This window comes from Acipenser ruthenus, chromosome 10 (assembly GCF_902713425.1).
Source record: "Acipenser ruthenus chromosome 10, fAciRut3.2 maternal haplotype, whole genome shotgun sequence".
In the NCBI taxonomy this organism is placed as follows: Eukaryota; Metazoa; Chordata; class Actinopteri; order Acipenseriformes; family Acipenseridae; genus Acipenser; species Acipenser ruthenus.
In genome coordinates this window covers 15,185,265-15,201,003 of record NC_081198.1, presented here as the reverse complement: position 1 = coordinate 15,201,003, position 15,739 = coordinate 15,185,265, and the positions used below count along the sequence as shown (strand labels likewise).

General features: G+C 39.4%; 1 protein-coding gene across 4 annotated transcripts in view; it reads right to left on the bottom strand.

Annotated features, from left to right (window-relative positions):
- Positions 1-15,739, bottom strand: part of LOC117408842 (leucine-rich repeat-containing protein 7-like) — a 239,246-nt gene that overhangs the window by 30,753 nt on the left and 192,754 nt on the right. For all 4 annotated transcript variants that reach the window (XM_059031848.1, XM_059031849.1, XM_059031850.1 and 1 more), the window contains 8 exons: positions 15,468-15,485; positions 13,829-13,958; positions 7,990-8,105; positions 5,270-5,339; positions 4,627-4,726; positions 3,882-4,006; positions 2,931-3,131; positions 349-471 (listed from right to left, as the gene is read on the bottom strand). In XM_059031848.1, coding sequence (XP_058887831.1) covers positions 349-471; positions 2,931-3,131; positions 3,882-4,006; positions 4,627-4,726; positions 5,270-5,339; positions 7,990-8,105; positions 13,829-13,958; positions 15,468-15,485 — 883 coding nt within the window. The remainder of the gene's footprint in view (positions 1-348; positions 472-2,930; positions 3,132-3,881; positions 4,007-4,626; positions 4,727-5,269; positions 5,340-7,989; positions 8,106-13,828; positions 13,959-15,467; positions 15,486-15,739) is intronic.

The window sequence follows — 15,739 nt, the reverse complement described above, 5'->3', positions numbered from 1 at the left end:
TCAACAATATTATGCTGATAGAATTTCTTGTCAACATCAACTAAAATGCAAATGCAGAATAATGCAACTGCAAGTCTGAAACTGTCTAGTTTGCATTTTTTTTCTTTATAATCTTCATGCTTTTGCAATGTTGCACATGGTTTCTTCATCAAGCTTGCAGTAATGTGCCTTGTAATCCACCCCAAATCCTTTTTTTGTACTCATTAAAGGGGGGGGGGGTTCATATTTTCTGAGGCTAAATATATTGCATATAGATTTACTCATATGAATTTCTGTTTTTTCCAACATGGGTATAGCTGTGTTTTCCCCTCTCTGGTGTTAACCATTGTAAATACCATCAGACTCTACCTCAGAGCTCTCCGTTAGCTCATCCTTCTCTTTTCGCTTTGGGATTTCCATGGCAGAATTATGGGTGGTACTTGATTCGGTCATCTGTGTCTTCTGGAAGTCATTGGCTTCTCTATCTGTAACCTAGTATTAACAAAACACCTAATAATTAGTATCACTATTAATAGGAATAGAAAGAAGACAAGCGTTGAATTTACAACAGAACTGGCAGAAGGCACAGGTGTCGTTGTCCATCCATCAACAGTCCAAAGCACCTTTGACCATTGTTCCATAGTCCAATTTCTGTGTTCTTGTGCATATTTTAGACTTTTAGTCTTGTTCCCCTTTCTTAACAGAGGTATTCTTACTGCAACACATCCTTTAAGTCCTGATTTCAAGAGTGACCTTCATACTGTTGATTTGATGGACAATGACACCTGTGCCTTCTGCCAGTTCTGTTGTCAATTCAACGCTTGTCTTCTTTCTATTCCTTAAGGATATTATCTTCAAGTATTGCTAATCCTTGTTAGACAGCTTTTTGGGTCTTCCAGTCCTGGGTTTGTCAATTACAGATGATGTTTCTCTGTACTTGTTGATTATGCCTTGGATACCACACCTTGCAAATCGAGTGATGCGAGCTATTTCACTCAATGTTTTTCTTCTTTATGCAAGTCAAGGTTGTTATAATAGTAGAAAACACTAGTGGAGGCTTTGAGTAAATTGTTGATGCTCATAATGTATCAGAGTAGAAAAATGCAACATGTCTAAGACTTTTGCACAGCAGTGTATATTTATTTTTTAACAGAAGATTATTAAATGTATAGCTATTTACTCTTCAAGATGATATTGTATTGTCAAAGGTAAACATAATTTTTATAATGATCACATTATAATTGTTTTTACCAAGGTAAATTGACACAGCAATTTTGCAATTAACCATGCTTCTACCATGATAAATGATACAAATACAGTACCATCAGGTTCACCCGATGAGTAGCACTGGGTCTAAAACAACACTGAGCTCAGAAGGGACAGGATAATCACCAGCCTGTCTTCAGCAGCTTAATATCTGTGGGCTGATGAAGACTTAATTGCATTGCCTGTAATCTGCACAGGGGCCTACATGACTGCTTACAATCTCATCCAGGAAAAGCCTTTTCAGAGCCACGCTTGCCCTTGGATGTTCAACAGCGTAACAAAATCTTTGTTGTGATAGGAAAAAAAAACCAAAACCTGAGTATGAAAAGCTACAGGGCAAAGGGCTACAACATTTAGTCATGACTGATTCTTGACCTTTTTAGATATAGCATGCTAAGGAATTAACAGCATCTGTTAGTTTCCACTTAAAACAATAAACCAATGAATAGAAAATAATGTTTTCTTCTATACAATCAAGCAATCTCTGCAAAACAAATTGGCATACTCCTGGCTGAATGCCATCAACACCTTTCTTGCTAACTATAATCTCCTCTCGAATGCAGTTGGTCTTACATTTCCCTGGCTGAAAATTACTGGTGGCCATTGAAACAAATATGAACTGAATTTCTACAGGCAGCTAAACAAAAACGTTTGTAGCAAATAGTTGACATTAGAACTGTACAATAGATAGATTTGTAATGATTTATTTTTCTAGGACCAGCTTAACCAGCTCCTCAAACAGCACCAAGTCTCCTAAATAAGCACCACCAGATGAAAACCAGCAAAACCACCAGCTCTGACCAGAATACACCAGTGCTGGGCATTTCAGGAATTTCCTTCAGGGTCTGCATACTGAATGAGACACTAATGTGTATTGTAAGTATTTTGAGCCATGCAAAAAAACGTGAAACTACAGCTTTTGCAAAGCTGATGTACTCTCTGTTGGAACAGATAATCTTTCCCCACAGGGCATTTCTGCTTTTTTTCTGCCTCTAGTCTATGATCCTAAAGCTAACAAAAATACAAAATAGTGATCAGTATAATGAAAAAGTCACTGTATGTAAAAATGTTTAAACCATATTCTATCCCAACTGAATGAGCCATTCTGAAGATTTAAGTACAATTATAAATGTGATATAGGTTTGGTATAACAGTTATGTCCAGTTATGTCAAAAAGTATTGAGTGTTATTTTCAATGCTAATTCACACTAATTTTATCACTGCTTGTGAAATGTGGATATCTATGTACAAAAATTCTTCTCAATGTTTGTAGTTTTCAATGACATTCAATGATGTGAATTATGTAGTAATTAAACAAAGTAAAGAAATGGAAAGAAATCATTATTTCAGTCTGCAGCATTAATGCATTTTTTGTTTAATGGAGGCTTTATAAGCAATAAATAAAGAAAAAAGGGAAAAAACATTTCTCGTTATAATTTCTAATTAAGATATTTTACACAACAGTTCTTCGTGTAATTGAAAACTGTGAGCAAATGAATTTTTACACATAGTACATACATATTCACATTTCCAAAGAAAGTATTATTATTAATGTGAATTATAGAATTTTAATTGAAAAAACAAAGATGGTGTTAATACTTTTAGATATTGTATGTAAAGTAGGATGTAATTAAGCCTCAGATTTTTCCTGTCACCTGTGACCACAAATGAATTCATGATGTTACCTCGCTTGTTACCTCCTTTGTTGAGATGGGCCACTTGTGTTCGTATTTGTCCTTGACTTGGAGCTCCATGTTGGTGCTGGAATCACGCTTATCTCCAGTTAGGGCGTGGCTAGTCTTTCCCACCAGATTCTGCACTGACTTCACCATGTTCTTCAGGTCCTCAGGATAGGGTGTGGGATAGCGTTTCAGGTTTATTTCAACCTAACCCAGAAGGAAAAGCTGGATTTTATTGTACTGTCCAGATTTGTCCTGATAAACCATTCAAATATGTATAAACATAGATGAGATCACAGATTTCATCGTTAAAGCAACAGAATTGATATTGAATAATGAAAATGATTATTGGGTTATACATCTATTCACAATTAAAATAGTATCACTGAAACTCCTCAAAGAATAACATTTCAGTAACAAATGTATTAATGCTCATTAAATGTCAATATGTATATAAAATGAAAAGATTATTCTATCCTGGTATCATCCCTGCAAAATTCTTGCTTTAAACTTTCCTGTCTTGCTTGACCCTAGAATGAACCTTCTAGAATGAATACAGCTTTAACGTACCAAGGTTAAATTAACTTCTACTGAATTGAAGAGTTCCGTTCAATGTAAGAGACGCTCCTAATCGCATTACAAGGAGCTTCCATGTGTATATGTTCGTCAGTATCCATCACAAATATTTTTTTTTAGGTCATTCAGTTGCATTCTGTTCAATACTTTCAATGCTTGCTTGGCTTACACACCAGGTTTCATTTATGGAATTGGAAACAAACTAAATGTTCGTTTAACAGCTCTTGCCAGCATTTTCATGCACAATTCTTTTTAGATGTAAACATTACCATTGTTTTTAATAAAATAAACCTGGTTCACAAGCTTAAAGTTTCACCCTTTGTGTGGGTTTGTGTGTTTGTTTATTTATTTATTTATAAGTAAAAATGCAGGGGCAGAAACCTTAACTTTCCCAGAGTTCTCCTCTTCTTCCTTCTTGTCTTCAAAGTCAAAGGCCACAGTCATGCGCTGCTGTCGCTGCTCCTCCCATAGGGTTGGGTTGAAACTGTCATTGTCTGACTGGTAATCTACAAGAGTCCACAGGCACACAATCAACACGGGGAGTTGGTCTAAAGATCTGAAACTCAGCGTGAACAATTAAGCATTCATATGTGAGGCAGCACACTACCGGCTAGATAGGCTACAGAAACAGTTAACAAAGCAGGGCCAAGTAAATAATTACGCAGTTGATTGGAACAAGAAACTAAGGTTGCCTTGGTTACCCAACCCTGCACTAATATGGATATAATATAATCAAACTTCCTAACTTTCATTCGACAATCAGGAAGCTCAGTTGCAGGGCACGGCTTCAAAGTGGATGACTGTGGTACAATCAGATAAAATGCCTAGTTTAAAAAAAAAAAAGGGAACGCAAAGAGAGCAAAAACACTGTAAAGGTACATAAATCTGTAAATGAAAGAGATCAAATCTTCACAGTAACAATAAAGGCACTGTTTACCGGTGTCTAATCGCAGTAAAATCACCGATTATCAGGCATGCCCTTTTAGTTGATCTTCTCTGTATGGTAGCCTTCTCGACGTGGTCAACTACCAGACTGTAATGCACTCTAATCAGAGTTCTACTGCTTGATTATAACCCTAAGATGTAACTTTTCATACAGAAATTCTCAAATATCACCCAGGCCCACCTTCTTCGTTGCGTGGCTGCTGTGGAAACATGTAGTTGGTAAGCACCCTCAGCTTTGTTTCTGGATGAGCCTCGCTTTGTAGGGGGATAAGTGCCTTGGACTGCAACAAAATGTTGAACAGGGGAGATTTTAGAAAGAGGAACACCGATGATTGTTGGTCTGTTCAAGAAGTCCTCTAGACAGTGCTTACTGAAGTCATTTTACAGAAGTGAAGCCGAACACAAAGGTTATTATTTTATTTTATTTTATATTTCAAGTCCAACAAACGAGTTGCTAAATGTAATAAACAAATAATAATAATAATTGCAGCCTAAACATCAGCGGCGACAATTGTAATGTAATTTCACATTTTGCTGTGGTGTCGTTAAACAGTGTAATTCCAATGTAATTCATGAAACTTCCAAGTAAGGCGTCTCCAATAATTGAAAAGAGCCACATGTGTGTATATCATTGGTTGTGCTCAGTGTACTTAACCAGTAATTAATACTGAACTTTTTGTTTAAAATACATACATTTTTTCACAGTACAAGCTAAGCTTTCATTTGGCCTAGCCTACTTTTCACAATTCAAATTGGGTGCTACTGAAATCTTATTTGTAATTCCTCTCTTTTAATGTTTGATTAAACAAACTAATCACGTGTACCTGATTATCTGAAAGCCAAAGTGCTGCAAGTTCCTTCAGCTTTGTAAAACTGAACGGCAAGTTTCTTAACCTGCAAAACATGACAATTGGTTAGTCAAGTATAGCCCAGAATTTTTTTTTTCCTTCTGGTATCATACTGTTGATGCTCTCTCTCCAGATTACCTTTTTCATCATCTGTTGCTAGGAAACAGTTTGCAGTCAAAATTCTAAGCAGGACTTTGTTCTGAAATCACATTCATTGCACAGATCAGGGCAGGAGTTTCCTAGCGGGGGCACACTTTTAAAGTTCGGCAAAGCTTCTTTTCCTCACTCATTTATTACCTATGACTGTTCTTTATTATTGAAGATATTTCAACAGTATAGAATCACAGAGATGAAATATTTAAGGACGTTTGTTTAGTCTTTCTCAGATTGTATGATGTATTTTCTAAAAGAATAAGCAGATGTGAAGGTATAAAACGTATTTGCAGAAAAACCTTATGAAGTTCTCATTATGAATTTGCTATGCTTTACTACACTATACTTTTACCACTGTATACCACAGTACATTTTTAGTTTTTGCACTTACTTTAAAATACGAATCATTAAAGACAGAGTATACACACTATTCTATTATAACTACTGTCAGAAGGCTGGTATATAGTACAGTGGTGGAATTGTAATGTAGTGAAAGCAGTCCCCAGAATCATATAATTCCAAAAGAGCCCAACTAATGCAGCATCTATGCTGGAGAAAGGAGCTTTTACAAAAGTAGTTAAAAATAATGATAAAACAAATGTGGCTTTTTAGCACAATTTCCACTATAGTTTTGAAATTTAAATTAAATACCTACTGTATTTTACAACAAATTGGTTGCCATAAACTGTATTCTAATGTATACATAGTGCCTAAATGTAGATATTTGACACATTGTTAATTAAAACCGGAGTGCTGACTACACCAATGGGCTATAATAAATTATTAATCTTGTTTTAAAACCTTTAATTAATGCTACTAATAACAAACAGAAGCCCCTTCTCAATAAGGATATTTCTCAACAGTAGCATATAATCAGAGACAGTGAATCAGGGATTTTGCAACTTTAATTGGTGCCTCTCTTCCTTTTAAAAATACAGCTTTGCAGCATCAGCGCTTTTGTACATCCTGTTCTGTAACCATCAGATAGCGGCTCTTGCAAAAGAATATTAAATATTTATAAGAATGCCTGCTGTTGGAATTTCTATAAAAAAAAGCAGCATATTTTATTCTGCAGTGTGTGGGAGTTGGAGAAGCCTGCTGTGACCAGGACTTGTGTAAACATTGACTGCCCTTTCGAATCACTCTTTAATTGTGCCTTTCAATAGAATTTGGACAGAGTCTGAATTCATTGTTATGTGCATGCTCAAATGATTTCATAGGGTAATTAACACAAAAAGGGGAGGTGGTATCATCAGAAGATTCCCTCCATCGCATGTCGGTATCCGCCTTGAATTCAGCTGTGAATGACATGTGTGCTTCAAGAGCAACTTTATATGGGTCTGAAGCAAGTATCATGGTTATCAACTACTGCATTCTTCTTTTTGTTTAGAATCATTTTGTGTTTCAGTCACCACAACCTGTCCGCCAAGTACACATTTCTCTTTCCTGGTTGTTAAACTGCTGCCACATTTAGTGGCGAATACTGACAATGAACAGGTCTCATGATGTTTGAATGGAAAACCTGAGTCAGCTCAAACAAATAATTCAAAAGGGAAGAGTCTTATTACGGTATTTTGTGCGCTCCTCAGAAATAAAACACTAAAACAGGAAGAACCCCACCAACAAACCATTACAAACTGTTAGGGGTAGAGATACGACTCCCATTGCCTAGCAGTTTGATCCTGCTTTGCTGTGGTCTTCAATAGACCCATTTGAGCTCCTAATTGTTGAGCTTGCAGTTAACCCTGGGCTGTGTCTTGACATGCACTATTACCTTATAAACAACATCTTCAAATATAGTACAAATATTTACAATGACAAAAAATTTGGCTAATTATTTCAAAAGCCTGCCTCAAAGTGAACAATATTTAGAACATCATTATCCACTTCACTAGCTTGAGAGGGAATGGAATATTGTATGTAGCAATTATAGGACGGTAGAATTCGAGTTAAGACATAGCCCTGGTATGGTTCAATATTGTATGCCATGGGAGTCTAGTAATAATGCAATATTCTGCTCTACTAATCTGAACCCCAGACTATTTAACACAAGGAAACAGACCAAACAGAGAAACAACTGAATAATGGACATGGTACAATCAGTGTGCATTTCCATCCTGCTGCGCCTCATATCTCTCAGGATGAATGTTTATATCAAGCAATCATGTAGCAATAGGGTGGCCCTTGTGAGACTGCTCTCATAGATTTGTGAAGATCTTCTGAGAACAGGACTATGTTAAAGTTCTATACACAAGTAAGGGGTTCCTTAACAAATATGGTGGAAATGTACAAAGATGTTTTCTAAAAGGACAAACAAAAACACCCACTGATGTAACAAAACCTTAAATAAACAACTCAAGAATTTAATTAAAGGGCTCTTAGGTATTTACAAGTTGTTCATTTCTAACTTTATGATAAAATGGTGCAAAATAGACACTAGAGTAAATGTCCACCCTTTACTGTGGAATCTACTGAAACACTGCAGTATTTTAAGAATGCTTTTTTTGTTTAAGAAAGAAAGCATTATAAACAATAGAAAATACCTGTTGTCGCTCAAATTTAAAACCCTCAGCTTCTGCATCTGTCCAATCTCCTCAGGTAGAAACTCAAGCTTATTGGAGCGCAGAGACATGACAGTCACATTTTTACAGCTTCCGATCTACAGACAATAAGGGACAGAAACAACAGATTAAAAAAAAGTAGAAGTTTTGCCTAGTCTTTTTTTTACAAGACAGATATGTTCTGTTCTATAGAATAACATGAACATTGTAATTACAACAGATATTATTAGATTAAATTTAGTCAGAATTTCTCCTCATTTATCTTGGGTTTGTCATGTTATTCCACTCTACCGGAGTTAAACAAGATATATATTTTTACTGAACTTACGAGCCACAAATGTGACTATCAGGTAAAAATGGATACCATTAATAATGTATATGATCACATCCTCATTTAACTTTTAAAAAGTGTAATCTGTTCCTTTTTTAATATGTATAATTAAATGATGAAGTAATAACAATTTATTAAATGAAGCTTCAGCATCCCAAAAAGGAAACACATTTCTTGTTGTGCATGTTTTTGGCAGTCTAGTTTTTTTTATATAGTATTTGGTCACATACAGATTAAGCACATTAACAAGAGAATTTTCAAATGAATGTTTGCAAAAGCAGATTATGTAGCACATATATAACCATTTAATATCATGGTAACTACTGTACTAATCACTTACATGGTAACTACTGGTGTAATAAGTGCGTAATTACACAGCAGTTACTATGTAAGAGCAGAGCCCATTGTTAATTAATTACTCTGCCCATTTAAGGCAATAACAGTTTGCAGGTCTCGTCTATCTCTAACTGATGTTTTGTTTTGCTTTTATCTTTTGGAGCCTGTGGCAGGGTGACTGAGCGGTGACGTCACGGCAGAAGCAGGAACAAAATACTGACACCAGGGAGTACTGCAGGTAAAGGTGGCGTTTGCCGTTTTATTCAGCCAAACAACAAAAATAAATAAAATATTTAAACAAAAAGACTTTGCTCACAGAGCGAAAATAAATATTTTAAACAAAACAAATCTCGAACACAAAATAAAACACAGGTGAGGCTGGGCTATAGCCTTCACTGATCCTGTATCTTTTTAAACTCCTTTTTCTCTCCCGGTTCTCTCCACTCTCGCTCTCTCCGCTCCTACAACACCTCCCCGAAGCTGGAGAGCTACAGCCTTTTTATATCGTGGCCGAAGGGTTTAACTATCTTGCAATTAATTATTCTCTTACCCCTCGGCCACAATCTGCACGAGTTTATTAATTACCGTGTGGATGGGGCTTCCCATCCACGCTACTAAATAATAAACAAACGGCTACACCGTCATTTAAAATACAAAACAACCGGCGCTTCGCCATCATAAATATAATACAATAAAAATAAATAAACAATACAAAATAAACACAGGGGCGGAGGAGGACCCCGCTCTAAAATAAAATAAACAAAACAATGTACAGGGCACCTCGCCCTTTTACAGAGCCTCTTTCAGAACACACTTCTGCAGCCACGCTGACGTCACAACTGTTTTATCACGGATTAACCATATACTAAATTATGTTACACTGAACTACAGACAGTGTTGCAGTGTATTTATTTTTGAACAACTAAAAACTCACATAACCAGATAAAAAATTTCATTAACAGCCACATTTTATCAAACTAAGGTTAACAAGGGTTTCTGTTTTTTTCTTAGACAAAGAGAAGGAGATTTGATATATTTTATTGGACTAACTAAACAATAATTAATCACAAGCTTTCAAGACCTCAAAGGTCTCTTCTTCAGGTGAAAGTACAAAAGAGAGATGTTTTTTTGCTTAAACACTATCTAGTCAGAAATTACAGCTCACCTCCCCAATTGAAGGCTTTTAGTGTATTGTATGTAAGGCAAAACTAAATGGAATTGAAACTATCGTTTATAAGTGCGTGTCACAAAGACGGCCAGAGTGGGTGGCGTCAGACCAGACAGGAATACACAGACAGAGACGGTGGTGATGAGGAGCTGAGTGCAATGGCTGCACTCAGCGTTTATTTAACAAATAAAAGGGTTTAACAGTACAAAAAACAGGACACGGCACTTGACGCCAAAAGAAACATATAAACAAAACGGACTAAACAGTGAACAGACAAACGGACAAACACGGTGAGCAGATAACACTAATTACTTTACTTTAGACTTTCTTTTCTCCTTCTCTCTCTCCCGTTCTCCACTCACCGAACACCAACCCTGAGTGCAAGAAATGTGCGTCTATATATACTATTGTGCTGGGATTCAATTACTAATTAATTATTCACTTGAATCCCAGCACGTGAATTAATTCTGTGCAACCCCGTGCTCACATATTACATTTAACCAGCACGTGAAGTGATTTGTGCTCTCCTCGTGCCTAAATACAAATCTACACTTTAAATATACGTGAAACACAGACCCGTTTATATCCCGTGTACCAATCTATACACCAACATTAACACACACACGCACGCAACATACAACACAGATCACACAAATGCACACAGGGGCGGGGCACTTTGCCACATATACCCCCCCTTGTGCGCAGCACACATGGCCTCAACGGCCACCTCCCCCCTTAAAAACCCAGCAGTCCAGAACAAAGTCTCGGGCTGGGAAGGGAGGCTTCAGTGGGCCCTTGGCTGGCAATGCTGTCAGCACCCCTGCCGGTAGTGGCACGGCTGACAGCCTGTTGGTCCCATCCTGCAGCGAAAAAGCTGCGGGGGCAGGTGGTCCCCCGACCTCCCCCTTCTTCGTAGCCGGCAGCTCCCTCCTGTGGGGCTCCGGCCACAAGAACTCCTGCAGCGAAACTGCTGCTGGGGAAAGTGGTCTCCAGACCTCGTCCCCCTTCTTCGTGGCCGGCAGCTCCCCTTTCTGGGGCTCCGGCCACCGTACTCCCTGCGGAGGTACGGGCAGCAGAGGCAGCTCCTGCTCCTCTGCTCCGGGCGGTGGCGGAGGCAGAGGCAGCTCCAGCTCCTCTGCTCCTGGCGGTGGTGGAGGCAGAGGCAGCTCCTGCTCCTCTGCTCCTGGAGGTGGTGGAGGCAGAGGCAGCTCCTGCTCCTCTGCTCCTGGAGGTGGTGGAGGCAGAGGCAGCTCCTGCTCCTCTGCTCCTGGTGGTGGTGGAGGCAGAGGCAGCTCCTGCTCCTCTGCTCCTAGTGGAGGAAGCGGTGGAGGTGGCGGAGGCAGAGGCAGCTCCTCTGCTCCTGGCGGCGCTGGCTCCCTCCGCTGTAGCGGCTGGGCTGGTGCGCGCCGTGCTGCCTTCAGCAGCATGAATAGAGGCTGCTGGGGGACACCAGCCTCCTGCCCCTCTCCCCCCCAAAAATTTCCAGGGGGTTGGGCCTGTAACTCCTCCCCTTCCGGCCCTTGGGGCTGAACCAGCAGGCATTTTCCCTCTGCTGGTGGCTTGGGTCCCAGGGCTGTGGAAGCCCCGACTTGCCTCCCTTTGGGCTGTGGACGCACCGACTCCTCCCTTTTGGGCTGTGGACGCACCGACTCCTCCCTTTTGGGCTGTGGACGCACCGACTCCTCCCTTTTGGGCTGTGGACGCACCGACTCCCCCCTCTTGGGCTGTGGACGTTCGGGCTCCCCCCACTCAGGCGTAGGACGTTCGGGCTCCTCCCACTCAGGCGTAGGACGTTCGGGCTCCTCCCACTCAGGCGTAGGACGTTCGGGCTCCTCCCACTCAGGCGTAGGACGTTCGGGCTCCTCCCATTTGGGCTGTGGACGCTCAGGCTCCTCCCGCTTGGTCTGTGGACGCTCAGGCTCCTCCCCATAGCTGCGGAAGGGACAGTGGGCGAACAGGTGATCCTGGTCGCAGAGGAGGCACCCCGGCGATGGCTTGTTACATCGCCGTGGATGCCTGGCCCTTAGGCGGCACTCCTCCTCCCTGTCCTTCACCTCTTTATCCGGTTCCTCCTCCTCCTCACCTTGGAAGGGGCAGATTGCCACCGTGTGTCCGTAGACTCCACAGGCCATGCACCAGCCTTGGTCCTCGAGGCCCCCGAGGAGGTCCTCCAGGTCCCGGCAGCCGTCTCTCCAGCCTTCCATTTTCACTTTTTTTTTTTTTTTTTGAAACCAGTCCTGTGGTTTTTTTTTTTTTTTTTTTTTTTTTTTTTTTTAAACACAAAACCCCCTCTCCTGGTCTGACGCTTGGAGGCGCTGTTATCCCACGATGACACCACGTGTCACAAAGACGGCCAGAGTGGGTGGCGTCAGACCAGACAGGAATACACAGACAGAGACGGTGGTGATGAGGAGCTGAGTGCAATGGCTGCACTCAGCGTTTATTTAACAAATAAAAGGGTTTAACAGTACAAAAAACAGGACACGGCACTTGACGCCAAAAGAAACATATAAACAAAACGGACTAAACAGTGAACAGACAAACGGACAAACACGGTGAGCAGATAACACTAATTACTTTACTTTAGACTTTCTTTTCTCCTTCTCTCTCTCCCGTTCTCCACTCACCGAACACCAACCCTGAGTGCAAGAAATGTGCGTCTATATATACTATTGTGCTGGGATTCAATTACTAATTAATTATTCACTTGAATCCCAGCACGTGAATTAATTCTGTGCAACCCCGTGCTCACATATTACATTTAACCAGCACGTGAAGTGATTTGTGCTCTCCTCGTGCCTAAATACAAATCTACACTTTAAATATACGTGAAACACAGACCCGTTTATATCCCGTGTACCAATCTATACACCAACATTAACACACACACGCACGCAACATACAACACAGATCACACAAATGCACACAGGGGCGGGGCACTTTGCCACAGTGCAATACATAGTTTATAAAGAATCCCTTTTAGTCTTTTCAATGTATTTTACAGGGAATGTCTAAAATTTATGATCAGTGTGACATTGACAGAGAGGGAGGATAGCATAGGATAGAGTGCAGCAACTGAAGACATCTAGTTTATTCCCAACAGATAACATGCTTTGAGTTTTCTGTGACTCTTTTATTGACTACACCTTCTATTGTGTCATTTGTGGTTTCCTTTTAAGTACTTTAACATGTAGAATTGTTACACAATTCCACAGAAAACGTGATTTGATCCACCATTTTTAGCTTGAGCAGTGGTCCTGGATATATCATGAAAGATTCTCCGTGAATGTCTATGAAGTACTAAAGGTATTCCAGAAATAAGGATGGCTGAATAACTGACAAGCCCCCAAAAGGGGGAGACTCGGAAGCGTATAGCCATCCTTATGAGTTAAATACCCACAGCACTCCATGAACAGGAGTATTCTGCACATAAAAGTGCAAAGCATGGAAAAGAAAGTTTGAATCTAAATTAAACAGTTGAACTTGGAACATTTTCCTTAGTTCAAGCTCTGCATCTTCTCAGCAATGCAGTATAATTTGTAGAAGTGCGATTGCAACACAGATTCCAAAATATTCACAACAGTTTTTTTTGTTTTTGTTGTTTTTAATACTAGAACTCTCAATGGTAGAAATGTACTGTATGAAATTTTACAACAGTAACATCTTATTCTTTTACATTTGCATACAACCAGAAGCAATTTTGGGATCGTAAGCCTAGCAAATAAAAATCAGAATCGCTTTCATACATGGGTCAGATGTTTGCCTGGGGACTGTGAGGTAGCTGGTTCAGCATCTGTCAGTTACACCAAGATAAAAATTGTGTGTGTGTGTGTGTGTGTGTGTGTGTGTGTGTGTGTGTGTGTGTGTGTGTGTGTGTCTGTGTGTCTGTCTGAAAGGGCTAACTTTTAACAAAGGTGCCTCTGTCTATTTGCAGTGCACTATGAGAAGGGACCCTGGGCCTTGCCAGCGGGGGTGACAATGCTTACCTCTCTGGGCAACTCTGACAGGAAGTTTTCATCAGCAGCTAACGTCCGGAGATTATGGAGGTATCCAATGGTGGGAGGAAGGGACTCAAGCTCATTACAGCTACAATCAAACTCTTCTAAAAGCGATAAACTGGAAAAGAGAAACACGAATATAACCTGCTGTAAAAACAACTGCAGCCACACCAGCTTGACTTAGCAAACAAGATTCTGTCCTGGCCTAAGAACTATTCACTTAAAGAGGAGATGCCATCAAGAATGGAATTTTATTTATATGTATAATATATCATTACAATTTTACTTCCTCTGATACGCACTATTAAAGCAACACTGTAAATTGGATGATAGGATGAAGTAACACAGATCTAATTTCATAATTAATAATGTCATTCCATTCGTTTCAACAGGGCGCATATTTTGCACAGATTGGCATTGGCGTCTACAAAAACAAATAACATAATTATATTCTGTTTTTCAATTGGGATTAAAATTCCATTTAATAATTAAAAATTAAATTTTAAATCCAAAACCAATAAACAGTATAATTTCGACAAACACATACACCATTAACAGCTTCTAAATAATTTTCCATTGCTAGATACACTCTTGTCACAGCACCACTACCGATTTTAATAGTCATTTCAATCAAATGTGTCTCTTATTACATGGCCAGTGTAAAACAAGCAGTAAACTAAAACAATACTGAGAAACTGCTCCTCCTTACAGCTAAATTATCATTTTGATTGTTTTATTCCCCTCAGAAACCTTGCCTTTGATTATTGGTGTGGCTTTGACAGCAAATATGTGCACTCACAGGATTTTACTGTGAACCCTCTTATTCGTGTGACATTTATTCTGAGACTTGACCACAATGCTTTAGATTGCTAGGCCAGGCTGTCATCTCAAATGTTTGTTTTATTTTCCAAACTTGGCTTGAGTCATGAATTTGGATCCTGTTGCTCTATAGCCCCAAACATTCTCTAGTTTATCTCAATCCCTACACAAGTATGCCCAGTTTCATGAAGATCCATCTTAATTTACTATGTTTTGCCCCTTCAAAAAAGAAAAGAAGAAGAAGATTGTTTTCCACTTTTCGACTGCCTGTCTCTCTTGATATATCAACAGCTATTACATTATTGTTTTATATGTGATCTATTAGAGCGCTTGAAGCTGTCCAGAAAAATAAATGAAAATAAAGCTGAAACAGCTTGGATAGTTGTGGCAGTACCATCGATTTACAATAACGTTTGATCGGAAAAGGAAATCACTGCAGACCTTTCTTTATTTTGACTTGCCCAGAGTAACTACCACAACATCCAATCAACATCAACCTTACTCCTTCATCAAAATGGACAGCTTCTAAATTTTGGGTTCAAAACAGAGTCAAAGGCAATAAAAGGGATTTACAGTATTATCAAAGGACATCTTGTATAAACTGTAAGGCTTCCTACATGGTATCCATTTTTGTGTATTTGGTGTGGTAAATTCATTTACAGTTTAACTTACAGGCGGTCACAGCTGTTTCCACATATGGTTCCTTTTAAGCACATTTGATTGGAAGATTGGCACACAGGAGTGCATTGACCTGATGAATATGCTGTGAGCAATGGGTATAAAATAAGTTGATTTTCAGTCTACTTACCCTAATTTGGCATGTCCACTAAGTGCCCCATTTTAGATGCATGTACAATAAACACATAAAACCGACCAATGACAAACCAGGAGAAGTATGCACTAAATACAATATCAAGCATGAAGTAGGTAATACAAAGGCAATGGGCTGTGCGAAATTGCTTGAAATGAGCAAAGCAGTTTGACAAGAATATGTAAAAACTAATGCTGGTGTTTAGTAAAGTTAACATCTACCTATCAATGTGTCAAAGGAGATGAGATATATTTATTAAACACATTCCA